The sequence below is a fragment of the Pleurodeles waltl genome, chromosome 8, assembly GCF_031143425.1.
Source record: "Pleurodeles waltl isolate 20211129_DDA chromosome 8, aPleWal1.hap1.20221129, whole genome shotgun sequence".
Taxonomy (NCBI): domain Eukaryota; kingdom Metazoa; phylum Chordata; class Amphibia; order Caudata; family Salamandridae; genus Pleurodeles; species Pleurodeles waltl.
Window position 1 is genome coordinate 880,117,815 of NC_090447.1, and position 25,583 is coordinate 880,143,397.

General features: G+C 46.7%; 1 protein-coding gene across 1 annotated transcript in view; it reads left to right on the forward strand.

The window, feature by feature from the left end:
• The window catches only part of SLC15A1 (solute carrier family 15 member 1), a 130,432-nt gene that overhangs the window by 99,653 nt on the left and 5,196 nt on the right, over positions 1 to 25,583 (forward strand). Inside the window, exon 20 of the mRNA XM_069205176.1 lies at positions 21,878 to 22,024. Within this exon, the coding sequence (XP_069061277.1) occupies positions 21,878 to 22,024 (147 nt within the window). The remainder of the gene's footprint in view (positions 1 to 21,877; positions 22,025 to 25,583) is intronic.

Genomic DNA, 25,583 nt, shown 5'->3' on the forward strand with positions numbered 1-25,583 from the left:
AAGTGGACACTGCAATTTTCAACACTTCCTGGGGGAGGTAAGTAAAGTACAGTTTCTGAGGTAAGCACCACACTTGTGGGTTCAGTCTCCGGGGCATCAGTGGCTGACCATTGGGGGTTCAAGGTAACCCCAAACACCCAGCACCAGCAACACAGGGCGGGTCAGGTGCAGAGGTCAAACAGGAGCCAAAGTAATGTGGGACAGGGGGTACTCCGGTTCCAGTCTGCTTGCAGGTAAGTATCCGCGTTGTCGGAGGACAGGCCAGGGGGGTTTGGAGGAATACTGGAGGGGCCCAAAGTAGGCACAAAAACCACACCCTCAGCGGCACAGGGGGCGGTGCAGTGTGCAAACAGGGCATCAGGTTCTCAATAGAACTCTCTGGAGGAACCCAGGGGTCACTTAGGCGCTGCAGGCAGGGCACAGGGGGCCTCTCGGGCAAGGGTGAGGGCCGCCTGCTAGTCGTTTCTGCACCAGTGGTCGGTTTCTCATGGGCCTGGGGGCTGCCGGTGCAGTGCTTCTCCAAGTGTCGGGGTCCTTGGGATTCCCTCTGCAGGCGTCGTCGTGGGGGTGCAGAGAGGTCAGCCCAGGGGGACATGTTGACGGAGTCGCCTGGGGGTCCTCTCTGGGTAGTTGGTTTCTCTGGACACGGGCCAGGGGCGTCGGGTGCAGAGTAGTTGGACTCATGCTTCTGGAGTGAGGTGAGAGTCCCTTTAAAGTTGGTTGCTCGGTCTTTTCTTTGGACAGGTCCACTATCCACTGGAGTTAATTGGTCCTCTGTGAGGCAGGCAGTCCCCTGGAGGCTTTTCAGGGGTCGCTGGTCCCGCAGGACGCATTGCTTCTTCTCTTGCAGCTTTTCGAAGTAGGAGACTGGCCCGTTTGGTGTCTCCTTCTCTTCTTTGCAGGGTTTTCAGCTCAGCAGTCCTTCTTCTTTCTTGAGGTCATCAGGAAGCTGAAGAGCTGGGTTCAGGGTTGTCCCTAAATACTAAATTTAGGGGTGTGTTAGGGTCAGAGGGCAGTAGCCAATGGCTACTGTCCCTGAGGGTGGCTACACCCTCCTTGTGCCCACTCCCTTTGGGGAGGGGGCACATCCCTATCCCTACTGGTCCTAATCCTCCAAAACAAGATGGAGGATTTCTCAAGGAGGGGGTCACTTCAGCTCTGGGCACCTTAGGGGTGGTCCTGGCTGAGGGGGTGACTCCTCCTTGTTTTTCTCATTATCCTTCTGGACTTGCCACCAAAAGTGGGGGCTCGCCCGGGGGGCGGGCATCTCCACTAGCTGGAGTGCCCTGGGGCACTGTGACACCAGGCTTGAGCCTTTGAGGCTCACCGCCAGGTGTTACCGTTCCTGCAGGGGGAGGTGTGAAGCAACTCCACCCAGGACAGGCTTTGTTTCTGACCACAGAGTGCGCAAAGGCCATGTGGTTAGAAACGTGTCTAGAAGTGGCAGGCTGGTACAGACTGGTCAGCTTTGCACTAGCAGTTGGGCTAAAATACAGGGGGCATCAGTTTGGGTTTATTGTGCTGAGATGTTTGATACCAAACTTCCCAGTATTCAGTGTAGCCATTATGGTGCTGTGGAGTTCGTGATGACAGACTCACAGATCATATACTCAGTATGGCTACCCTGCACTTACAATGTCTAAGAATTGACTTAGACACTGTAGGGGCATATTGCTCATGCAGCTATGCCCTCGCCTGTGGTATAGTGCACCCTGCCCTAGGCTTGCTAGAGGGGTGACTTACTTATGCCACAAGCAGTGGTTTGTGCGCATGGCACTCTGAGGGGAGTGCCATGTCGACTTTGTCTTTTCTCCCCACTAGCACACACAAGCTGCAATGCATGTGTATGTACTGAGTGAGGGGTCCCTGAGGGTGGCATAATACATGCTGCAGCCCTTAGGGACCTTCCCTGGCCACAGGGCCCTTGGTACCAGGGGTACCTTTTACAAGTGACTTAACTGTGTGACATGGCTGTGCCAATTATGAGAACAAAGGTACAGTTTTAGGGAAAGAACAGTGATGCTGGGGCCTGGTTAGCAGGGTCCCAGCACACTTCCAATCAAAGCTGGCATCAACACTAGGCAAAAAGTGGGGGGTGACCATGCCAACAGTGGCATTTTCCTACACCATCCTTCTTGGCGCTCCAGATACTTTATTGAAGAGACTTTAAAGAGTGCAGAGAGTGGCTGAAAAACTAACGCTCAATCTGCCTAGAAGGTCATCTGCTTCCCTTGCTCTTAGGGAGCTTCATTGCCTTCTGGTGGAGCAGATGATTCAGTTTGTCCTTGTGTATTGTGTTTAAGGCACTTCACAGGATGAGCCCCTCAGTGTGGCAGCATCGATTGAAACAATATGGGCCATATTTATACTTTTTGACGCAAAACTGGGCTAACGCAGTTTTGCGTCAAAAAAATTAGCGCCGGCTAACGCCATTCTGAAGCGCCATGCGGGCGCCGTATTTATTCAATGACGGGTTGAATTGCAGAAAAAATTGCCTCAACCTGACTTGCCCCATTCCTTGACGCCCAAGCTCCATATCCCTCTACGCCGGCGCTGCCTGGTGTACGTCGTTTTTTTTAACGCACACCAGACGGCGCCGGCGGCTAACGCCGGCTAACGTCATTCAATAAATACGGCGCCCGCATGGCGCTTCAGAATGGCGTTAGCCGGCGCTAATTTTTTTAACGCAAAACTGCGTTGGCGCAGTTTTGCGTCAAAAAGTATAAATATGGGCCTAAGAGTCCTTACTAGTCTAAGGAACTTCCACTAGTATATTTCAACAAATTCACTAATTGCTAAATGTCAGCTCTTTCCCACTGTCAAGAGCCAATCAGTCTTCCCCCAAACTCTAGGAGTAGGTAAACTCTCTTCTTATGCAAATATAAAGTGGTACACTGTTCCGAATAAGAGAAAAGAAAAGGAGTCCTGAATTTCAGGAGCAATGGTCCTCACACACCTTAGTTGGTGTCATGCTTCATCATCGGACAGCTCCTCGTCAGACCGGCGCTGCAATGTCTGACGGGCACCCCCGAAGGGGGGCTCTTTGCCGGAGATCTTTTTATATATTCGATGATGCCGTGGGACCTAATATGGATCCGAGAAAAGGGCAGATCCACAAGAGAGAGAAAGATAAGGATAAAACTGGCTCAAATCCCTCACTCAATGATTTATTGCTTGCTATTGGGAAATGGTCAAGATTAAAAAAATGTAGGGAGTGGAAACAGAGGTAATGCTCGGACACTCACACAAAACATTTAAGAAAAGAGGATGGTGGAAATAATCCACTCCTCATTAGTATGCGGTCGACATGTTTCGGGTCTATGATGGTCCCACAGGATCCAGTGACGCTTCTTCAGGACCTACTAAATCAAAAAATCACTCTCACAATATCAATGTACCTATACTCCTGCTGACTACTGTTCACAGTCAAGGCGTCATCAGTCACTTACTGAGGTCAAACCGGACTGGCTTCTCTTTCCTACTAGTCACCCTAAATCAGGGGAAAAAAGGCTCAAATTAGCACTGTAAAAAATCACTCCCTCAGTACTAGAGAGTGATAGATTTGTGATGAAGAAAACAAATTGTGATAAACTGTGCAACACTCAGTGACCAGGTGGGTGCGAAGCAAGCCATGCTAATAACACATAGGGAGGCTTACCCTCTTTACTGAAAGAACAGGTTCCATGGGATCACGCTGGCCTCTTGCCTGGCTATCCGAAAATCTGGTTGGTAAGAAAACATATACCGAAATGGAGGACCACATGTTACAGTCCGACATTAGTCTATGGGATATTCCGCAAAGTAGCTGAGTATCAGTAAACCATAGCGTGGAGACAAAATTCAAAAGTAATACTTCATAACTGTGTGTAGGTATCTCAAAAACACACGCAAATAACAATATCCACACAGCAAAAAAAAAAAAAAGAGATCGCAGAAAAAGATAATGCATAGTTTAGTACTGGTACATCACCCTTAGAGACGAATATGAAGTAGGGTGTTCAGTACAACCATATTTAGGTAGAGAGAGATGATCGTTTACTCTGATAGGTAATACGATATGACACAAATTGAAAAATAATTCGCCCTTGCGAGGAGTGTGAGGTTCCGTCACTACTGTGTCTAAGAGTAGTATAAACAATCTGAAAGTACCCTCTTAAAAGAAAGGCGTCTCACTTAGCCAAAGCAAGAGAGTATATAACAGAACCGGGTACGGGGAAAACAAAAAATGCTCTCATTTATATCACTCGCCCAGAAGGAAAATGTCCCAAAGACTAGAGAATACAGGCACCGTCTATCAAGATCGAGTCCGTCTTTCAAGACGCTCAAAAAGATCTATCTAGAGAGGCTGGGTCAGGGCACTTACTTTTCAAATCGCCGAGGTCCTCCGTAACACCTACCCTGGGGTTCGCGGTCCCGGATGTGATCGTCGCCCAGGGACCGGCGAGTTTAAATATAACGCGTAATAGGCGCGTATGTCTCAATTAGGGGAATCGGTATCCTAGCAACCTCCTAGTGAGTTGCAACCATATCTAAAAATAGACGATGGACTATAAAAACGAGGTGGTAAAAAACCCCTCGTTCGTGTCGGCCATCTTAAAATGGTAAATGGCCACAAATAATGAGCCAAGTCTGAAGTGATTAACCAGACATAGGACAGATCATTTGGAAATGCCAAAGATGTCGTTCGTGGCATTCATCAAGTCACACAGTCTAATAATATTGTACATCGTATGGTGAAAAAAGGGGGTGAGAAGGTTGAAGACTGACATGAAAGGTGTCGTCAAAGGAAATCTATCCAAACAACAGGGATAAATACAGGGGGGTTACGAAGTCAGAACAAACATACTGTCTATTGGGATAAGTGGAACCAAGGGATGTCATCATTGAGTCCCTGACGGTGGGTATTCAAACGAAACACCCAGCGTTGTTCCAATTCAAAAAGTGAATGTGTGCCTGTTGAGTTACCAGTCTGTAGCACCACCCACCACATGTCATCTGGTGTGTGTTTGAGTTCATTGAAATGGATGCTGAGTTTGGTAGTGGCGCGTGCACATCGGATATTACTCCGATGTTCATTTATCCTGATTTTCACAGGTCGTGTAGTCATCCCTACGTATCGTAGCTCACACGGGCAAGTAATCAGATACACACAATTCCGAGTATTGCAGTTAGTGTGTTTCCTCAATTGCCAAGTGAGGAAGGGTTCAAGGTGTAAAGTGTCGGTACGCTTGGTAAGTGAACAGATGTTGCAATTCCCACACGGAAAATGGCCCACGACTGGGGGAAGGTCCCATAAAGTCCTCTGTCTAGGAAGGGTGATGGTAGGTTTTGGTCGAGTATGAACCAACATGTCTTTAATGTTGGTGGTCCTTTTAAACGCAAACACAGGTTTGGGAATATCTTCACCACCACTGCAGAGGACTGACCATCTCTTATTGATTATCTTCTTCACCGTATTTGAGAAGGGAGTGAACGTTGATACACAGGTGAGTTTATGGTCTGCAGGTTTTGGAGTTAGTTGTAACAGTGACTCTCTATCACTGTACTTAGCTCGTTTGTAAGCTGTATTGATAACTCTCTCTGGGTAATGACGATCATGTAGTTTGATCTGTAGATCAGCAGCTTGGGTGTTGTATAGTCGTAAATTGCTGCAGTTCCGTCGAAGGCGTAGAAATTGTCCAAATGGTAAATTTTGTCTGAGTGCCTTAGGATGGTGACTATCATATAATAGTAGGCTATTCCGATCTGTAGCTTTTTGAAAAGTGCGGGTCTCTAATCGACCTTCCTCAATGCTGATTAACAAATCTAAAAAAGGAACCTCAGTGGTAGAGACAGAGGAGGTGAATTTGAGGAAAGAGAAGCCAGTCCGGTTTGACCTCAGTAAGTGACTGATGACGCCTTGACTGTGAACAGTAGTCAGCAGGAGTATAGGTACATTGATATTGTGAGAGTGATTTTTTGATTTACTAGGTCCTGAAGAAGCGTCACTGGATCCTGTGGGACCATCATAGACGCGAAACATGTCGACCGCATACTAATGAGGAGTGGATTATTTCCACCATTCTCTTTTCTTAAATGTTTTGTGTGAGTGTCCGAGCATTACCTCTGTTTCCACTCCCTACATTTTTTTAATCTTGACCATTTCCCAATAGCAAGCAATAAATCATTGAGTGAGGGATTTGAGCCAGTTTTATCCTTATCTTTCTCTCTCTTGTGGATCTGCCCTTTTCTCGGATCCATATTAGGTCCCACGGCATCATCGAATATATAAAAAGATCTCCGGCAAAGAGCCCCCCTTTGGGGGGTGCCCGTCAGACATTGCAGCGCCGGTCTGACGAGGAGCTGTCCGATGATGAAGCATGACACCCACTAAGGTGTGTGAGGACCATTGCTCCTGAAATTCAGGACTCCTTTTCTTTTCTCTTATTCGGAACAGTGTACCACTTTATATTTGCATATTATTGGGAGAACGTACACTGGACCGCCCAATTCTCCCTTTCCCCCCCTTGTGTTTTGAAGTATTTAGTACAGCGGTTTCGCTGTGGGGTGTCAATTTGAGAATTTCACTGAGATTTCTAATATGGATAATTTTCAAGGTCTCAGCTTTGATGAAGATATAGTGTCAGCTATTTTGCAGACTCCTTCCATTCTGACTAATGATGGGGCGGGACCATCTGGCCCCACCAAAGAGGAATGGGATAAACTGTCCTCACTCAAGCGTGACTTGGTTAAAACAGTCCTCCATGGGACTATTATGACCGAATACCTCAGGGCTAACATAGCCCCCAATGGACTACTTGTGTCCAACATGCCCAGGATCTTCCTACAAGACCTGGCCTTTAGGAAGGATTGGGCCCAGATTGCATGGAAGTGCACCCGGGACTGGCTGGTCCTTATTATCAATACTTCCAGACGATTAGCGGAATCCTTAGCTATACAGATTACCCTTATGGAGAACACACTCAAAACCACTATCTCCATAACAGCATTCAAAAGCCGATTAGCAGAAATTACTGCTGACCTTAATGATACCAAAGAGTTCCTAACACAACAGAAGATCACTAAGCTACAGAAAGACATTAATAGATTCAATAGAGAGAAGGTCTATCCCTATATCAAAGATGATTACACAGGTGATATACCTTCCGTTTCATCAGATGATTCCTCTATATCTGGTCGAAGACCTCGCAAATACAGCCATAGCTCATCCTCTGATGGATGGAGCACGGAAGACGAAAGACCCCAACCTTATTACAACTTCCCACAATATCACCAGGGTCCTCCGATGGCATGGCAACAGCCCTTCCCCTTTTACCAACCCCGACCAATGCCACCTTTTGGGCCTTTTTTAGGCCAAGGCAGGGGCAGAGGAAGAGGCAGAAGACAAGGAAGAGGAAGACGAGTCCACTGGTCACAGGAGGAACCACAGATGGTCACACGGAGCCAGGGCAAAACCCCTCCAGCAAAGATCTAGTGGTAAATTTGTCCTCTAGGCCTTTGTCCTCCGATGAAACTAAGGTACTGAACAAAGGTTTGGGATATGTCCCCACTCCTAAGGAGGATCCTTTCCGCTTACAATGCGAACTTTCTCGGTTCTTTAGAAAAATACGCTTGCAATTCTTCTTTAAAGACAGACCTACCACTGATTCCCCAGAGGATACCGGCCTTAGAAAACCCTTCAAGTTCATACCCCCACATACATCTATGCCTTGCGAGGTCCTGGCTTTCGAAAAAGCAGTCACCTCTGACATATTAAATATACGTCCACACCGCAGATTTACTAACCTATCTAAAATTGAGAATGAGGCACTTCGAACTCTGGCAGCTGAAACTAATATCACTATTAAACCAGCAGACAAGGGAGGCGCCATTGTTGTTTTGAACACAGAGGAGTATAGACAAGAGTGTCTTCGCCTCCGTGACGATGCTACCTATTATGCCCAAATTGATCAGGACCCTACGGCCTGTTTACAAATAGAGATACGGGGCATGTTAGAAGAAGCTGTCAATAATACTTGGATATCACAAAAAGAAGCGGATTTTTTGAATACGGAAGATCCCCGTATCCCTTACTTCTATTGTCTTCCCAAAATTCACAAGGGAATTCTACCTCCACCAGGACGCCCGATAGTCTCTGGCATTGGGTCTGTTCTTGAACCACTCTCTGTATTTTGTGACCACTTTTTACGACCTCTTGTACAACGGTCCTCTACGTACCTTAGAGACACTAAAGATGTCCTCAATCTGATCAAGACCATAAACTCATCAGTGTTTGTTGATGCCTTGATCACCCTTGATGTTGAGGCTTTATACACCAACATCCCGCAAGCAGCCACACTGGATGTAGTTGAGTCAGCTCTTGCATCTACCAAGCTAGAATCAACGACACCTGTCCACTTTATCATGCACTGTGCCAGTTTGGCCCTGACTAAGAATTTTTTCCAGTTCGAGGATAAACTCTTCCACCAGATCCATGGCACCTCGATGGGCAGTACATTTGCCCCTAGCTTAGCATGCTTGTACATGTACAATTTTGAAAAACGCTTTATTCTACCAGAGTCTAATCCATTCTTCACAAACATCAAGCTATGGCGTCGCTACATTGATGACATCCTTGTCATTTGGCACGGACCTTTAGCCTTGGTAGACGCTTTTTCCACATGGATAAACAATCTGGACCCTTTCCTCAAATTCACCTCCTCTGTCTCTACCACTGAGGTTCCTTTTTTAGATTTGTTAATCAGCATTGAGGAAGGTCGATTAGAGACCCGCACTTTTCAAAAAGCTACAGATCGGAATAGCCTACTATTATATGATAGTCACCATCCTAAGGCACTCAGACAAAATTTACCATTTGGACAATTTCTACGCCTTCGACGGAACTGCAGCAATTTACGACTATACAACACCCAAGCTGCTGATCTACAGATCAAACTACATGATCGTCATTACCCAGAGAGAGTTATCAATACAGCTTACAAACGAGCTAAGTACAGTGATAGAGAGTCACTGTTACAACTAACTCCAAAACCTGCAGACCATAAACTCACCTGTGTATCAACGTTCACTCCCTTCTCAAATACGGTGAAGAAGATAATCAATAAGAGATGGTCAGTCCTCTGCAGTGGTGGTGAAGATATTCCCAAACCTGTGTTTGCGTTTAAAAGGACCACCAACATTAAAGACATGTTGGTTCATACTCGACCAAAACCTACCATCACCCTTCCTAGACAGAGGACTTTATGGGACCTTCCCCCAGTCGTGGGCCATTTTCCGTGTGGGAATTGCAACATCTGTTCACTTACCAAGCGTACCGACACTTTACACCTTGAACCCTTCCTCACTTGGCAATTGAGGAAACACACTAACTGCAATACTCGGAATTGTGTGTATCTGATTACTTGCCCGTGTGAGCTACGATACGTAGGGATGACTACACGACCTGTGAAAATCAGGATAAATGAACATCGGAGTAATATCCGATGTGCACGCGCCACTACCAAACTCAGCATCCATTTCAATGAACTCAAACACACACCAGATGACATGTGGTGGGTGATGCTACAGACTGGTAACTCAACAGGCACACATTCACTTTTTGAATTGGAACAACGCTGGGTGTTTCGTTTGAATACCCACCGTCAGGGACTCAATGATGACATCCCTTGGTTCCACTTATCCCAATAGACAGTATGTTTGTTCTGACTTCGTAACCCCCCTGTATTTATCCCTGTTGTTTGGATAGATTTCCTTTGACGACACCTTTCATGTTAGTCTTCAACCTTCTCACCCCCTTTTTTCACCATACGATGTACAATATTATTAGACTGTGTGACTTGATGAATGCCACGAACGACATCTTTGGCATTTCCAAATGATCTGTCCTATGTCTGGTTAATCACTTCAGACTTGGCTCATTATTTGTGTCCATTTACCATTTTAAGATGGCCGACACGAACGAGGTTTTTTTTTACCACCTCGTTTTTATAGTCCATCGTCTATTTTTAGATATGGTTGCAACTCACTAGGAGGTTGCTAGGATACCGATTCCCCTAATTGAGACATACGTGCCTATTACGCGTTATATTTAAACTCGCCGGTCCCTGGGCGACGATCACATCCGGGACCGCGAACCCCAGGGTAGGTGTTACGGAGGACCTCGGCGATTTGAAAAGTAAGTGCCCTGACCCAGCCTCTCTAGATAGATCTTTTCGAGCGTCTTGAAAGACGGACTCGATCTTGATAGACGGTGCCTGTATTCTCTAGTCTTTGGGACATTTTCCTTCTGGGCGAGTGATATAAATGAGAGCATTTTTTGTTTTCCCCGTACCCGGTTCTGTTATATACTCTCTTGCTTTGGCTAAGTGAGACGCCTTTCTTTTAAGAGGGTACTTTCAGATTGTTTATACTACTCTTAGACACAGTAGTGACGGAACCTCACACTCCTCGCAAGGGCGAATTATTTTTCAATTTGTGTCATATCGTATTACCTATCAGAGTAAACGATCATCTCTCTCTACCTAAATATGGTTGTACTGAACACCCTACTTCATATTCGTCTCTAAGGGTGATGTACCAGTCTAAACTATGCATTATCTTTTTCTGCGATATCTTTTTTTTTTTTTTTTGCTGTGTGGATATTGTTATTTGCGTGTGTTTTTGAGATACCTACACACAGTTGTGAAGTATTACTTTTGAATTTTGTCTCCACGCTATGGTTTACTGATACTCAGCTACTTTGCGGAATATCCCATAGACTAATGTCGGACTGTAACATGTGGTCCTCCATTTCGGTATATGTTTTCTTACCAACCAGATTTTCGGATAGCCAGGCAAGAGGCCAGCGTGATCCCATGGAACCTGTTCTTTCAGTAAAGAGGGTAAGCCTCCCTATGTGTTATTAGCATGGCTTGCTTCGCACCCACCTGGTCACTGAGTGTTGCACAGTTTATCACAATTTGTTTTCTTCATCACAAATCTATCACTCTCTAGTACTGAGGGAGTGATTTTTTACAGTGCTAATTTGAGCCTTTTTTCCCCTGATTTAGGGTGACTAGTAGGAAAGAGAAGCCAGTCCGGTTTGACCTCAGTAAGTGACTGATGACGCCTTGACTGTGAACAGTAGTCAGCAGGAGTATAGGTACATTGATATTGTGAGAGTGATTTTTTGATTTAGTAGGTCCTGAAGAAGCGTCACTGGATCCTGTGGGACCATCATAGACGCGAAACATGTCGACCGCATACTAATGAGGAGTGGATTATTTCCACCATCCTCTTTTCTTAAATGTTTTGTGTGAGTGTCCGAGCATTACCTCTGTTTCCACTCCCTACATTTTTTTAATCTTGACCATTTCCCAATAGCAAGCAATAAATCATTGAGTGAGGGATTTGAGCCAGTTTTATCCTTATCTTTCTCTCTCTTGTGGATCTGCCCTTTTCTCGGATCCATATTAGGTCCCACGGCATCATCGAATATATAAAAAGATCTTCGGCAAAGAGCCCCACTTCGGGGGGTGCCCGTCAGACATTGCAGCGCCGGTCTGACGAGGAGCTGTCCGATGATGAAGCATGACACCAACTAAGGTGTGTGAGGACCATTGCTCCTGAAATTCAGGACTCCTTTTCTTTTCTCTTATTCGGAACAGTGTACCACTTTATATTTGCATATTATTGGGAGAACGTACACTGGACCGCCCAATTCTCCCTTTCCCCCCCCTTGTGTTTTGAAGGAAAAACTCTCTTCTTAGCCATGGAACACAATAGTGAAAACATGGTTACGTCCTTGAGTTGTTAGTCTGAGCAAACTGATAGTTGCAATCAACTCTTCTGACAAATCTTTCATCCTGGCATCTTCTCTTCCTCCCAATGAGAACCTCACAATCAGTTGTCTAATATGTAATAAATGTCTATTCAATAACTAATAGAAGGCTTCTGGTAAAACACAGCATCTACAGTGGAAAGAAATAAAAAATAATGTGCAAAAGATCTGCCAAGGATATGTGCACAGGCCTCTTCTCCTAAAACATGTAAACGCTGAAGTTCAAAATGGCATTAATGTTATGTTCACTAAATTAATTTCAATATATTAGCTCATGTTTTGCTTATAATGGATGTGTGGTTACCTAACGCAAAATATATAATTAATATGCACTCAGCGTTGTAATTCACACGTTTGTTATTGAATGCATTTAAATTTTGCAAATAAAATGTACTCTTTCCCAGGATAATGCACCCTAAATCACTAGTAAATTCAAGTAGGATAGCACACTAAGGCAATGAGGGTGATTCACAAAAGCACTTATGAGTAGGGGAAGTAGTACTATAGTAGCACTCTTTCACATACTGTTAGAAATTGGCTTGTTGGCTGACTGGGTTGTAATCCTTAGTCAAACAGCAGGCACATTCTTAGTCAGAGTAAGTGTCAGGCAAACACTAAATTAACCCTTGTTTATTCTCGGGTAGCTTGGCACAGAGCAGTTATGCTTAACTTAGAGGCAGTGTGCAAAAACTTTGTGCAACACTTCAAAAGGTAAAATAGTGAAAACACTGCACAAAATGAATCCACACCAGTTTAGAAAATTAGATCTTAGATCTGAATTGAATAAATAAAACAAAAATTACAAAAATCCAATTGGCAGAACTTGAGTTCTGAAATTTCAAGGATTAAACTGTAAAATAGCGCTTATAAGCCAGAAGTGCCAACCGGGGATATCTGGTCATGCGAACCAGGACAAAGTCAAAAGTTCAGGCCAACTGCGATTGAGCTCACTCCAGCTACAGGGACCCACTTAGGCCCGCTGATTCAAAGTACTTTAAATCCTGGTTGCGGAGTGTTGCGTCAGTTCTGAACCATGCAATAGAGGTGATGCATCAATTTTATCCCTGCAAAAGCAGCAACACATCGATACCGAGAGACGGGGCTTGGGTGGGAGTTTCTGCTGCATCGACGTCGAGGAGCCAGGTGCCCAGGATTGCGCTGTGAAGATCAGGGTTGAGGACACATTGTGCAGTCAAGGCGATGCATCAGTTCCGATGAATGCAGAGGTTGTGATGTGGAACTTTGGCGTTGTCCTCAAGCCTTCTGTCAACAGGGATGCAAGGACCTTGTGCCAGGAAACTCATTGTAGTGATGGTTCCAAAAGCGATGAACCCAGTCTGTTTCACTCAGCAGCGGCGATGTGTTGATTCTGCCCCCACAACAGAGGATTTGTTGGTTTCATGGGAGCAAACACGTTAGGCCTACTTCCAAGAGTCCAGGATTAGGGTGGCACCACTTGGCAGGGCAGACCCACAGATGGCAGAGTCCAGGTGCAGACGCAGGGTGATTAGAAGTCCTTTAAGTCCCTGAGACTTCAGATCAGGAGGCCGGCCAGCTAGCCTTTGGAGTCACTCTAGGTTTAAGTGATGATGGTCCAGTCCCGCTCACCCAGGCAAGAGAACAGCAGGCAATTAGGCTGCACAGCAAGGCAGGAGACCAGCAAAGCAGCAGTCCAGGAGTGTGGCTGCCCTTCAGCAGCACAGCAGCCCTTCTTCCTTGCAGAGTATTCGCAGGTCCAGAGGTGTACTGGTTTGGGGGTGTCAGAGGTCTAGTACTTATTACCAGTTGGTACTTTAAAGTGTGAGAGAAGTCAAAGACAGGCCTTTGAAGTGCACAGAGGTCCTGCCCTTAGTGCCGGGCTCCAGACTCACTACCGGGTGATATGTAGCCCTCTGTGTGGGGACAGGACACAGCATATTTAGGTGTAAGTGAGGCTGTGTCCAGCTCCTCCCTTCCATCATAACAGGCTGGCCTGTCAAATCACACCTACATTTCCATTGTGTATGGCTGTCTAGAGGACATACACAAGACCCAACTATCACCCACTGCAGACAAGTGATCAAAGGCAAGCAGTAGGCACCAAATGGCTAATGTCAGAAAATGGCAACTTTCTAAAAGTGGCCTTTTCAGAATTGCAATTTAAAATTCGACTTCACCACAAGTTGTGATTTTAAATTGTGATTCCAGAGACACCGAACTTGAAATGTTTGGGGGTCATTCCGACCCCGGCGGTCCGGGTCGGCGGGAGCACCGCCAACAGGCTGGCGGTGCCCCGCAGGGCATTCTGACCGCGGCGGTTTGGCCGCGGTCAGAACAGGAAAACCGGCGGTCTCCCGCCGGTTTTCCGCTGCCCTCTGGAATCCTCCATGGCGGCGCAGCTTGCTGCGCCGCCATGGGGATTCCGACACCCCATACCGCCATCCTGTTCCTGGCGGTTCGCCCGCCAGGAACAGGATGGCGGTATGGGGTGTCGTGGGGCCCCTGGGGGCCCCTGCAGTGCCCATGCCAATGGCATGGGCACTGCAGGGGCCCCCGTAAGAGGGCCCCACAAAGAATTTCAGTGTCTGCTGAGCAGACACTGAAATTCGCGACGGTGGCAACTGCACCCGTCGCACCTTCCCACTCCGCCGGCTCCATTCGGAGCCGGCTTCCTCGTGGGAAGGGGTTTCCCGCTGGGTTGGCGGGCGGCCTCCTGGCGGTCGCCCGCCAGCCCAGCGGGAAACACAGAATCACCGCGGCGGTCTTCAGACCGCGGAGCGGTGTTCTGTCGGGGGAACTCTGGCGGGCGGCCTCCGCCGCACGCCCGAGTTAGAATGACCCCCTAAGTCTCTTCCAGATTGCAAATTACATTTATAAAATGTAATAAGATAATTCTAATGTTTCCTATGAAAGAGATAGGCCTTACTATAGTGTAAAACAGCATTGGGAGTTTTTCACTACCAGGACATGTAAAACTTATAAGTACATGTCCTGCCTTTTAAATACAATGCACACTGCCCTCTGGGTTGTCCATGGCCCACCTTTGGGGTGGCATATGTATAACAAACATTTGGAATGCAACGGGTCTGCATTTGCTCATGTTAGAGCTGATAGCGTTGTAAACTCCTAACCCGACTTTTCACCTATCGGCAAAAGTGCATTTATGTACCTAACCCGAAAAAGTGCAATTAACTATGTAAAGCGCTCGACTTCTGCCAAGCGAAATCGCGCTAGTAAATTAGAGAAAAAGTAGTCCACGAGCCGGATAGAAAACAGCGAGCCTCGCATGTTTTCTGTACTTGGTCGATGCGCTCAAGGAGGGATAGCCACCGGAAAAGGCATGACGTATGCATGCCTTGGACTAATGAAAGCAAGCAGATTTTATTAGGCAAGCCCACGAACCAATGAAAAACACTGACGTGACATCCACAGGGCTCCGAGCCCTTTTCTAAACACTAAAGCGTCTCGCTGCGATACGCATGCATGAGCGCATGCAACTCAGACTCGACCCTAAAAAGGGAAGGTTTGGGACCGGGAGAAGGGTTATTTTGTGAGGTTGATATGGCAGTGTAAATCTTCCAGCACAGGCTCTGCAATGGCAGGCCTGAGACATGGATAAAGGGTTACCTAAGTAGGTGGCACAGTCATTGCTGCAGGCCCACAAGTAGCATTTAGGGCCATATTTATACTTTTTGACGCAAAACTGCGCTAACGCAGTTTTGTACCAAAAAAATTAGCGCCGGCTAACGCCATTCTGAAGTGCCATGCGGGCGCCGTATTTGTTCAATGACGTTAGCCGGCGTTAGCCGCCGGCGTTGTCTGGTGTGCGTTGAAAAAAACGACGTACACCAGGCAGCACCGGCGTAGGGGGAAAATGGCGTATGGGCGTCCACAAATGGTGCAAGTCAGGCTGAGGCAAAAAAATCGCCACAACCCGATTTGCGCAATTTTTTTACGACGCCCATCCCCCATTGAAATGACTCCTGTCTCAGCAAAGACAGGAGTCATGCCCCCTTGCCCAATGGCCATGCCCAGGGGACTTCTGTCAAATCAGGCCCCCCTATGCCACAAAAAAAAATTAAAAAAAATACTTACCTGGACTTACCTTAATGTCCCTGGGGTGGGTCCCTCCATCCTTGGGTGTCCTCCTGGGGTGGGCAAGGGTGGCAGGGGGTGTCCCTGGGGGCAGGGGAGGGCACCTCTTGGGTCATTCTGAGCCCACAGGTCCCTTAACGCCTGCCCTGACCCAGGCGCTAAAATCCGGCGCTAATGCGGGTTTTTTAGACCCGCCCACTCCCGGGCGTCATTTTTGCCCTGGAGTATAAATACGACGCATATGCATCGGAGTCATTTTTTAAGACGGGAACGCCAAAGTATAAATATGGAGTTAGTTTTGCGTCGAATTTGCGTCGAAAAAAACGACGCAAATTTGGCGCAAACGGAGTATAAATATGCCCCTTAATTTACAGGCCATGGGCAAAGGTAGTGCACTTTACTGGGGACTTATAAGTAAGTTAAATATGCCAACTGGGGATAAGCCACTATTACCATGTTTAGGGGAGAGAGCACAAGCACTTTTGCACTGGTTAGCAGTAGTAAAAAGCACAGGTTCCTAATCCAAGCAAAATATGAGGTCAGAAAAATGGAGGCGGTAGGCAAAAAGTTGGGGGGAGTCCACCCTAAGGCTGTTAGGTCTAACATGTACTCTTCCATATCTTTGATTCTCCTAAGATGCATCCAACTCTTATTAGTCAAAGTGCAAAGAAAGCACATTCCTTTCTAGCTGTACTAATTGTGGATGAATATTCCCATTGTATTCCCATTTTACGCGTTTTGGGACCATTTCACAAAGTCAAGTAAGAGTATGTAAAAGACTACTGGTGGAGTACCACTTTACGTACTCCAAAAAGCATTTTCCTAGGCCCCACGGTAGACTCTACAACCCCATCAGGGTCAAACCTGTGCAACATTACTGTGCATTTGCAAGTTCATGGTGATCATAAAAGAGATTTGCATATTTTTATTAGACTTTTTGTATGGTGCATGAAAGTGACTCTACCACTAATGAAAAATGCACCCATTCCTTGCACCTTGTGTGGTGGATTAACTGCTTTGTCATGGACAGCTGCAGCCCTCCATTTTTGCTGGGCCACGGCCGATAAGGGTGGGTCTCAAATGAATTTTTCCTCAAAGAATCACTACCAATGCCAATACTCAGCTATGTCCTTTCTAACAGGCAACAAAAGGATGTAGTAAAGTGCCCTTTTTGACATGTCACCTGCACTTTTTGCCACTGGTAATGATGTTTTTCGACTGAAGGCACACTGGGTCCCTGCTAACCAAGTCCCCAGTGCTCTTTACCTAAAAATAAATCAAAATGGTGTAATTGTGAACTATTGGCACACACTTTAGCACCCCTGCAAGTCCCTAGTAAATGTTACCCCTGGTACCTAGGGCATGCGTGCTAAATAGGATCCCTAAGGGCTGCAGCATGTATTAGGCCTCCCTAAGAGACTCCCCTACAAATTGCATGCAGACTGCCACTGCAGGCTGCGTGACAGGATGCAAACCACGGCCCACATTTATACTTTTTTAGCACCGAGTTTGCGTCATTTTTTTACGCAAAAGTGGCGCAAACTTACAATATATAATTGTATTTTGTACGTTTGCGCCTCTTTTGCATAAAAAAATGACGCAAATGCAGCGCAAAAAAGTATAAATATGGGCCTGTGTGTGAAAGCACGACATGGCACAATCCCTGTATGGCATGCTAAAGTCTCTGCAGAAAATATATGTAAGTCACCCCTACAGCAGGCCTTAGAACCCTAAGGCAAGGTGCATTATATTTTATGTGAGGACACATCTGCATAAGCAGATATGCCTCAGCGATATCTAGTTTGATTTCTAGATATTACAAGTGAACAGGGAAGGCATCTTAAAGTATGTACTGGGCACTGGTCATTATGAGTTACCCAGCTACATAATGGCTTCACTGAAACTTATGGTGTTTGGAATCAAACACCTCATCTTAATAAATCCACACTGATGCCACTAATGAATTTATTATGGCATGCACCCAGAGGACACTTTGGAGGTGCCCCTGAAGCCTACTAGTCTTTAAGTGTGTTGGCTGACTGGTATCAACCAGCATACCCCCACAGACCCTTTGGAGGTGAGGGCCTGCGCTCTCAGAAGCCAGAAACAATGTCTGCTGCAGAAGGTGTTATAACCACCTTCAGCAGGGTGGCTAGTAAATCAGCATATCTGGGCTGGAGGATTTAAAGCCTCTGCCACCTTTTGATAGGTGACCCTGGCTTTGCCCAGTCCTGGCAAATGCCACGCCCTGAGGCCTATTTGGCACCAGGACAGGTGGGAAATTCGCTATGCAGTTCCTGTTGCATCTCTAGACTAGTTACACCTCTAAGCTTGAGGTTCCACCATCTTTGTTTTTGGTGAAATTAGGAACTCTGGGACAGGGTTATGCACCCTCCCCACAAGAAGTGGTCATATAGGGGTGTAGTGACCCCAGGAGTAAGCTTCCCATTCACTACTACCCTTCACTCCCCTTAACACCCCTAAATTCAGTATTTAGATTCCCCCAACACCAGGAACTCAGATTCGCCTGACTACAAGAAGAAGGACAAAGAAGAGCCGGAGATGCAAGAACTGTGGACTAGCAATGGACTTGTCGCAAAACCCTACCGGTCTGCTCTTGTTCCGACAACTGCAAAGACATGACTCATCCTGCAACTTTGCATCCACCTAGAGCCTTGGAGGACTGCCAGCACTTTGCCAACCAGCCAGCATCCCCTTTGGAGTGGAGGAGCAGCATCCCTCCACCAGCAGGCTCCATTTTGCTGGCCATTAGGTCCACCGTGGGAACAACTCACCAGGAAGAGGATACCTAGAGACCAGAAGGTAAGCCCCACCGATCCATCTAGTCTTCAAGCTGCTGAGCCTGCCAGGAGACGCCCTGCACCAGTAGCCAGGGAACCACAGCCAGTTGCAAGCACCAATGCTTGTTTTTGGTTAGCCAGAACACCACAGCCCCAAAACTTACATGCACAATGAGGGACTTCAAACGAGGCCAGCTCCATGCCAGAAGTCATCTTGTGTTTCTTTCTCCTCTTCTGCAGGTGCACCAAGAACCGTGAGAGCCTCAAACTCACTGACCCGTCAGACAAAACATCTATGCACCCAAGCTCCCCAGCCTGAGTCAATTTAAACCAATGGTGTCTCTATGACCTGAGACCCTAAGGAGCCAAGCCCTACTTTGGGTTTTTGTCAGACTGGTCGTCCAGTCCCCACTTGCAGCCTTTTTCCTACAGGTACTTTTCCCCATTGATGTACATATAGCGTCCAAGGCAATCACCACTGGAAGCACCTCTGCACCCAGATACACCAGGGTAGGTAAACTTGAACTGTTTGTGCTTTCTAGGACATTGGCCCCTACTTACCTTAAGTCCAGAAGAACAGTCCTGTAAGTTGTTTGCTAGTGACCCTCTGCAGTGTATGTTTCTCCCACAGGATAACATAACCACGTTTAAGGCTCATGCCTCCAATCCGACAGCTATATTTTCTGTGTGTTTAATATTGCTAACCTTCCAAGGTAACGATATTTAAACACAGAAAATACAGCTGTCAGATCCTGAAGATCTTGGTGTCTAAATTAATATAAAAATCAATGTTATTTGTGTAAATTGGTATCGCATTTCCTTATTGAGTGTGTGTTTCAGTTATTGACTCTGTGAATGCAACATATGCCCAACACACCCCTCTGACAAGCCTTAGGCTGCTCAACCACACTATCACAAATAGAGCACCGTGGGCTTATTAAAGCAAACCCTGCACACTACTAGGAGATAACTAGACCTTCTGCACAGTGTTCCTCATTTTGGTACACAACATAGCCAGCTTCCTATACAAGATCTAACCACTGATCCTTAAGGATCATGATTTACCTTTGTCTGATGTACCCTTTCCATGTACAGGTCATATAAGCTACCCAGGCAGTGTTAATTTCCCCGGGTGGAGGTACTGGGAGTATATTACATATCACAGTCTGTGTAGTTTTGCCCCACTTTGCCAACAGTGTGTACTATTTTGCAGCAGAGTTAGGCAATGTTTTTTGCTGTTGCATACCATCATTGGCTAACAAGAAAAATTGAGTAAAAAAGCCCACCCTTACAATACATGAAGTGGTGCTAAATGAATCCCTTTGAGCAAGTTAACACTATACATCTGTTATCTGTAATAGTACGAAGTTACCCCTTGGGCGAACATGTGCTCAAATAATAGGCATCTTTTGTTGTGTTTGGTAGCAGCTCATTGATTAAGATGTTGGCAGGTAAAGAGAAAACTTTTTTTACTCGTGTAAGTAACCTGCTTGAGATAATCTATGACATCCCTTAAGTCTGCATAAATTGACGGTGCATTAACTGGTGCACGTTATTTAGAAGATACCCATTGGTTTATCCGAGCCCAGTGCCTAATTTGTGTTTGTTGTTTCCGGTGAGGAGCGCCGGCACTTATTTTTGAGGGCCGGGGCTTATTCTTGTGCTACGAGAAAAAGTCACAAATGGGAAAGACGGAGGAAGAGAAAAACGAAAAAGCGTCACAAACGGAGAAAGTAGAACGCTGCGAAAGTGAGCTGAAGGGGCAGGGAGTGGCTTTATATGGATTAAAGAGGCCCGAAATTGCTTCAGGATTACGCAACCTCAGTATTCCGTGTTCCTGCATTTAATTGCAGCAGCCACGTGTTTAACAGGAAGGCTTTGGGCACCGGCACGTTTTTATTTACAAATTAAGCACTGTCCCAGCCATTTGTACTAGAGACTTGAAAAATGAACATAAACATTACTGAAACTTCTTTCCCACTCTCACCAACCTTACCTGCACCTCGCATTACTTTTTAAAAACATAAAGGGGCATATTTATACTCCGTTTGCGCCGGAATTGCGTCGTTTTTTTTAACGCAATTTCGACGCAAAACTAACTCCATATTTATACTTTGGCGTTAGACGCGTCTAGCGCCAAAGTCCATGGAGTTAGCGTCATTTTTTAGCGTGGACACCTACTTTGCGTTAATTATATGCAAGGTAGGCGTTCCCGTCTAAAAAATCGACTCCGAGGCTTGTGCGTTGGATTTATACTCCCGGGCAAAATTCACGCCCGGGAGTGAGCGGGTCAAAAAAAATGACGTACGGCCGCCTTTGCGCCGTTTTTTAGCGCCTGCAAAAGGCAGGCGTTAAGGGACCTGTGGGCTCTGAAGGAGCCCAGAGGTGCCCTCCCATGCCCCCAGGGACACCCCCTGTCACCCTTGACCACCCCAGGAGGACACCCAAGGCTGGAGGGACCCATCCCAGGGACATTTAGGTAAGTTCAGGTAAGTGTTTTTTTTTTTTTTTTGTGGCATGGGGGGCCTGATTTGTGCCCCCCTACATGCCACTATGCCCAATGACCATGCCCAGGGGACAGAAGTCCCCTGGGCATGGCCATTGGGCAAGGGGCATGACTCCTGTCTTTGCTAAGACAGGAGTCATTTCTATGGGGGTTGGGAGTGAAAAAAAATGGCGCAAATCGGGTTGAGGCGAAAAAATTGCCTCAACCTGACTTGCCCCATTTCTTGACGCCCAAGCCCCATATCCCCCTACGCCGGCGCTGCCTGGTGTACGTCGTTTTTTTTAACGCACACCAGACGGCGCCGGCGGCTAACGCCGGATAACGTCATTCAATAAATACGGCGCCCGCATGGCGCTTCAGAATGGCGTTAACCGGCGCAAATTTTTTTGACGCAAAACTGCGTTGGCGCAGTTTTGCGTCAAAAAGTATAAATATGGGCCAAAATATGTCCTATGCGCATTAGTAAAAAGTAGTGAATCATGTCCCTATATGTCATTGAAACTTATGTTTGCTTTACAGTTTTTGACTGGCTACGGATAAAGAGCATTATTTCTTTCAAAAGTTTTTTTTTACACAAATAGTGCCATACTGCCAGTTTGGGTGTTTCTTGTAGGCCATCGTATGTTTCCTTGGTGTTGCACTACTGTTCGTCCTAATGCATAATGTTACTTTTTACAGTGTTCACCATCTGGCCTGAAACTGAACGCCACAGAGGAAATTCAACCGAACTCCGTACATATGGCCCTTCTGATCCCACAGTACTTCATCCTCACGGCTGGCGAAGTTGTATTCTCTGTCACCGGATTGGAGTTTTCATATTCCCAGGTAGGTCTGTCTCCAGTCTGCAAAATGGATGCTATGTTTCAATTCGTCCAATCAGGTTGACGTGTTGTTAGCGTGGCTTTTAGATATAAACGGGCTATCCAGTGCAGACACCTTCATCGTTAACCAACAATATGTGGCATTCTAGAATCTTAGGGCCGTATTTATACTCCGTTTGCGCCGAATTTGCGTCGTTTTTTTCGACGCAAATTCGACGCTAAACTAACGCCAACTAACGCCATATTTATACTATGGCGTTAGAGGCGAATAGCGCCAAAGTTCCCGGAATGTGCGTCATTTTTTAGCGTGAACCCCTTCCTTGCGTTAATGATATGCAAGGGAGGCGTTCCCGTCTAAAAAATGACTCCCAGGCCGTTACGTGGTATTTATACTCCCGGGCAAAAGAGACGCCCGGGAGTGGGCGTGGCTAAAAACGGCGCATTTGCGCCGCTTTTTAACGCCTGGGTCAGGCATGGCGTTAAGGGACAAGTGGGCTCAAAATGAGCCCAGAGTGCCCTCCCCTGCCCCCAGGGACCCCCCCTGCCACCCTTGCCCACCCCAGGAGGACACCCAAGGCTGGAGGGACCCACCCCAGGGACATTCAGGTAAGTATTTTTTTATTTTTTTTAAATAATTTTTTTTGGCATAGGGGGGCCTGATTTGTGCCCCCCTACATGCCACTATGCCCAATGACCATGCCCAGGGGACAGAAGTCCCCTGGGCATGGCCATTGGGCAAGGGGGCATGACTCCTATCTTTACAATGATAGGAGTCATGTTGATGGGGGATGAGCGTCGAAAATAAATGGCGCAAGTCGGGTTACGACGATTTTTTCGACGTAACCTGACTTGCCCCATTTTAAGACGCCCATGCGCCATTTTCCCCCTACGCCGGCGCTGCCTGGTGTACGTGGTTTTTCTCGCGCACACCAGGCAGCGCCGGTCTGCTTGCGCCGGCTAACGCCATTCAATAAATACGGCGCCCGCATGGCGCTTCAGAATGGCGTTAGCCGGCGCAAAACTTTTTGACGCTAAACTGCGTTAGCGCAGTTTAGCGTCAAAAAGTATAAATATGGGCCTTTACTTTTTTATTACGTCTGCTTAAAATTTGGGGTGAATTGTGAGCGCTATGAAAAGTAACAATTCACAGCAGTTAGGGATGCGCATATGGCGAGCTGTTACTGTGCTTATGCATCGTGTACAAGGCTTATCCTTTTGTTGTCAATGGTTGGTAGACTGTGTGTTCCCACAAAGACCTATGTGGCCATTATTTGCTGTCTTTCCCAGTGAAAAACATTGTCCATTTGCTTATGGTTTAAGATTTGTAAACGAGATGTGATACTTAAATAGGAATTTATTTAAAATATTCTGGGTTTATTTCTAACATGGTTTTTTGTCAATCGGAGATCATTTGGGCTGCTCTAAAACACCTCTAAAATGTTCTTCCTGCATTTGCTGTTTTAACTATGTACTGATAAGCAGAAAACATCTTCAGCTTTAGGTGCTTTTGTTAATTCTTGTTTTACCGGACTGAACTGTAAAAACAACCACATGCCGGTAAAAAAACAGCCAAGTAGTAACCCTAGATCGTGCACGAGGTTCAGAGGGGTATTCTGAATAAGCCGTGAACGTGTTATGCTTACGGATGGATTCGAGGGAAGAGTTATGAGACAGTTAGAGGAACATTTTCTCATACTTACCGTACCTTTTTCAACTAATACTCTGTTCGATTTGTTGAGCATGGCTGAAAGTGTGTGTTGTCGACCATGTGGGATGCATTTTTGTGTCAAGAGTGAGGCTTGGAGGGGTGCTCCCCTCACCTCAGAGCTAGCTTACTATTGCACTTAAGTATGTAGTAAAGTCCTGCTGGCCATTGCTGTGAAGACTTTCGACCTATTTCTTTACTAAACACGGAGGCCAAGGTGTGGGCAAAGGTGCTGGCCAGTCGTCTGGGGAAAGTGATAGGTCACCTGGTTTGCCCTGATCAGTCCAGGTTTATGCCAGCATGGGCTACGAGACATAATTTGAGGCGCGTGCATAATGCTATTGCGCTGAATGCGTCGGTGGATGTACATAGGGTCCTGTTGTCCATTGATTTTCAGAAGGCCTTCGATTCGGTTGACTGGTCATACATGTTCGTTCTTCTGGAAAGGGTAGGTTGTGGACCACGATTTTTATCTATGTAAGACTCCTGTACACAGACCTCAGAGCCAGGGTGCGCAGGTCTCAGAATGGTTCTCAGTGGAAAGGGGCACACAGCAGGGATGCCCCCTGTCTCCCCTGCTGTTTGCAATTGTAATAGAGCCACTAGCTGCTTGGGTGCAGGAAGATCCATTATATAGGGAGTTTCAGTGGGAGAACACGGTGAGAGACAGAATATCGCTATACGCCGATGATGTGCTTTTATACTTAGGAGAGCCCTGGAGATCTGGACCAAGAGCACTGCAGATCCTGGAAATTTTGGGGGAATACTGAAATCTTTGTATTAACAGATAAATTTGTGCCCCACAGATATGCCCTGGGCAGCGGGCTTCCCATTCAACCCGATGGATTTAAATATCTAGGGGTATATGTTACAGGGAACGCAAAATGTTCCTTCGAGAAAAATTTGGCTCCCCAATTGGAGCGCCTCTCCAGGGATGTGGTGTTCTAGGGGGGCTCTCCCGTTGTCCCTACTGGGGCGTTCGGACATATTTAAAATGGTGGCACTGCCGCACCTTTTGTACCACCTACAAAATCATCCATTCCCCATTGTTGAGTCCTTTTTCCAGATGGTGAACCCCCAGCTGCGTACGCTGCTATGGGGAAGCAAGGTTCCGCGCATCTCATTGGACAAATGCTGTAGACTAGTAATCGAGGGGGGTTTGGCTACACTGAATGTCAGATTATACTACTGGGGGCGGGGTTCACTGACCCAGCATACACTCTTGAGGGTACGATGGTAGCACCTCAAGGGATTTTGCACATGCTTTATGGAGGGGTTTCCAGGATGGGGCTGCCGCCGGCGCCCAGAGTAGTGCTGGCAGCGTGGGAGGAGACAAAAGAGGTTACAGGATGGAAACATAGGCTGACCATGGAGACAACACTTTGGCGGGGGACTTACCTCCCGCAGGTGGCGTCATTAAGGGGGGGGGGTTCTACCTGGGACCTTGTGGGGATCTCGCAATTGAAAGATATTCTTCATAACAGAGCATTGAAGTCCTTTCAGAACTTACAAACAGAATTCGCACTTCACCACACACAGTTCTTTAGGTACCTACAGCTGCGCCATGCATTGATACCCGTGCTGCGGACGTTCTCTGAGCTGCCGAAGTTTTCACCCCTAGAGGCCAAGCTACTGTTGACAAATATGACATAACATAAGCTATCACTGACATATAAAATGCTTCTCTGAAATTTACCAGATCCTATGGAGAAGGTGTGTCGGGCCTAGGAGGCGGACTTGGGAGCTCTGGAGGAGGACGACTGGAGGGAGGCACTGGAGGACCCTAAGGAGGCGGCCGTAGCCTCCCAGTTCAGACACATTCAGTTAAAATTGCTCCACTGCACTTATTACACCAGAG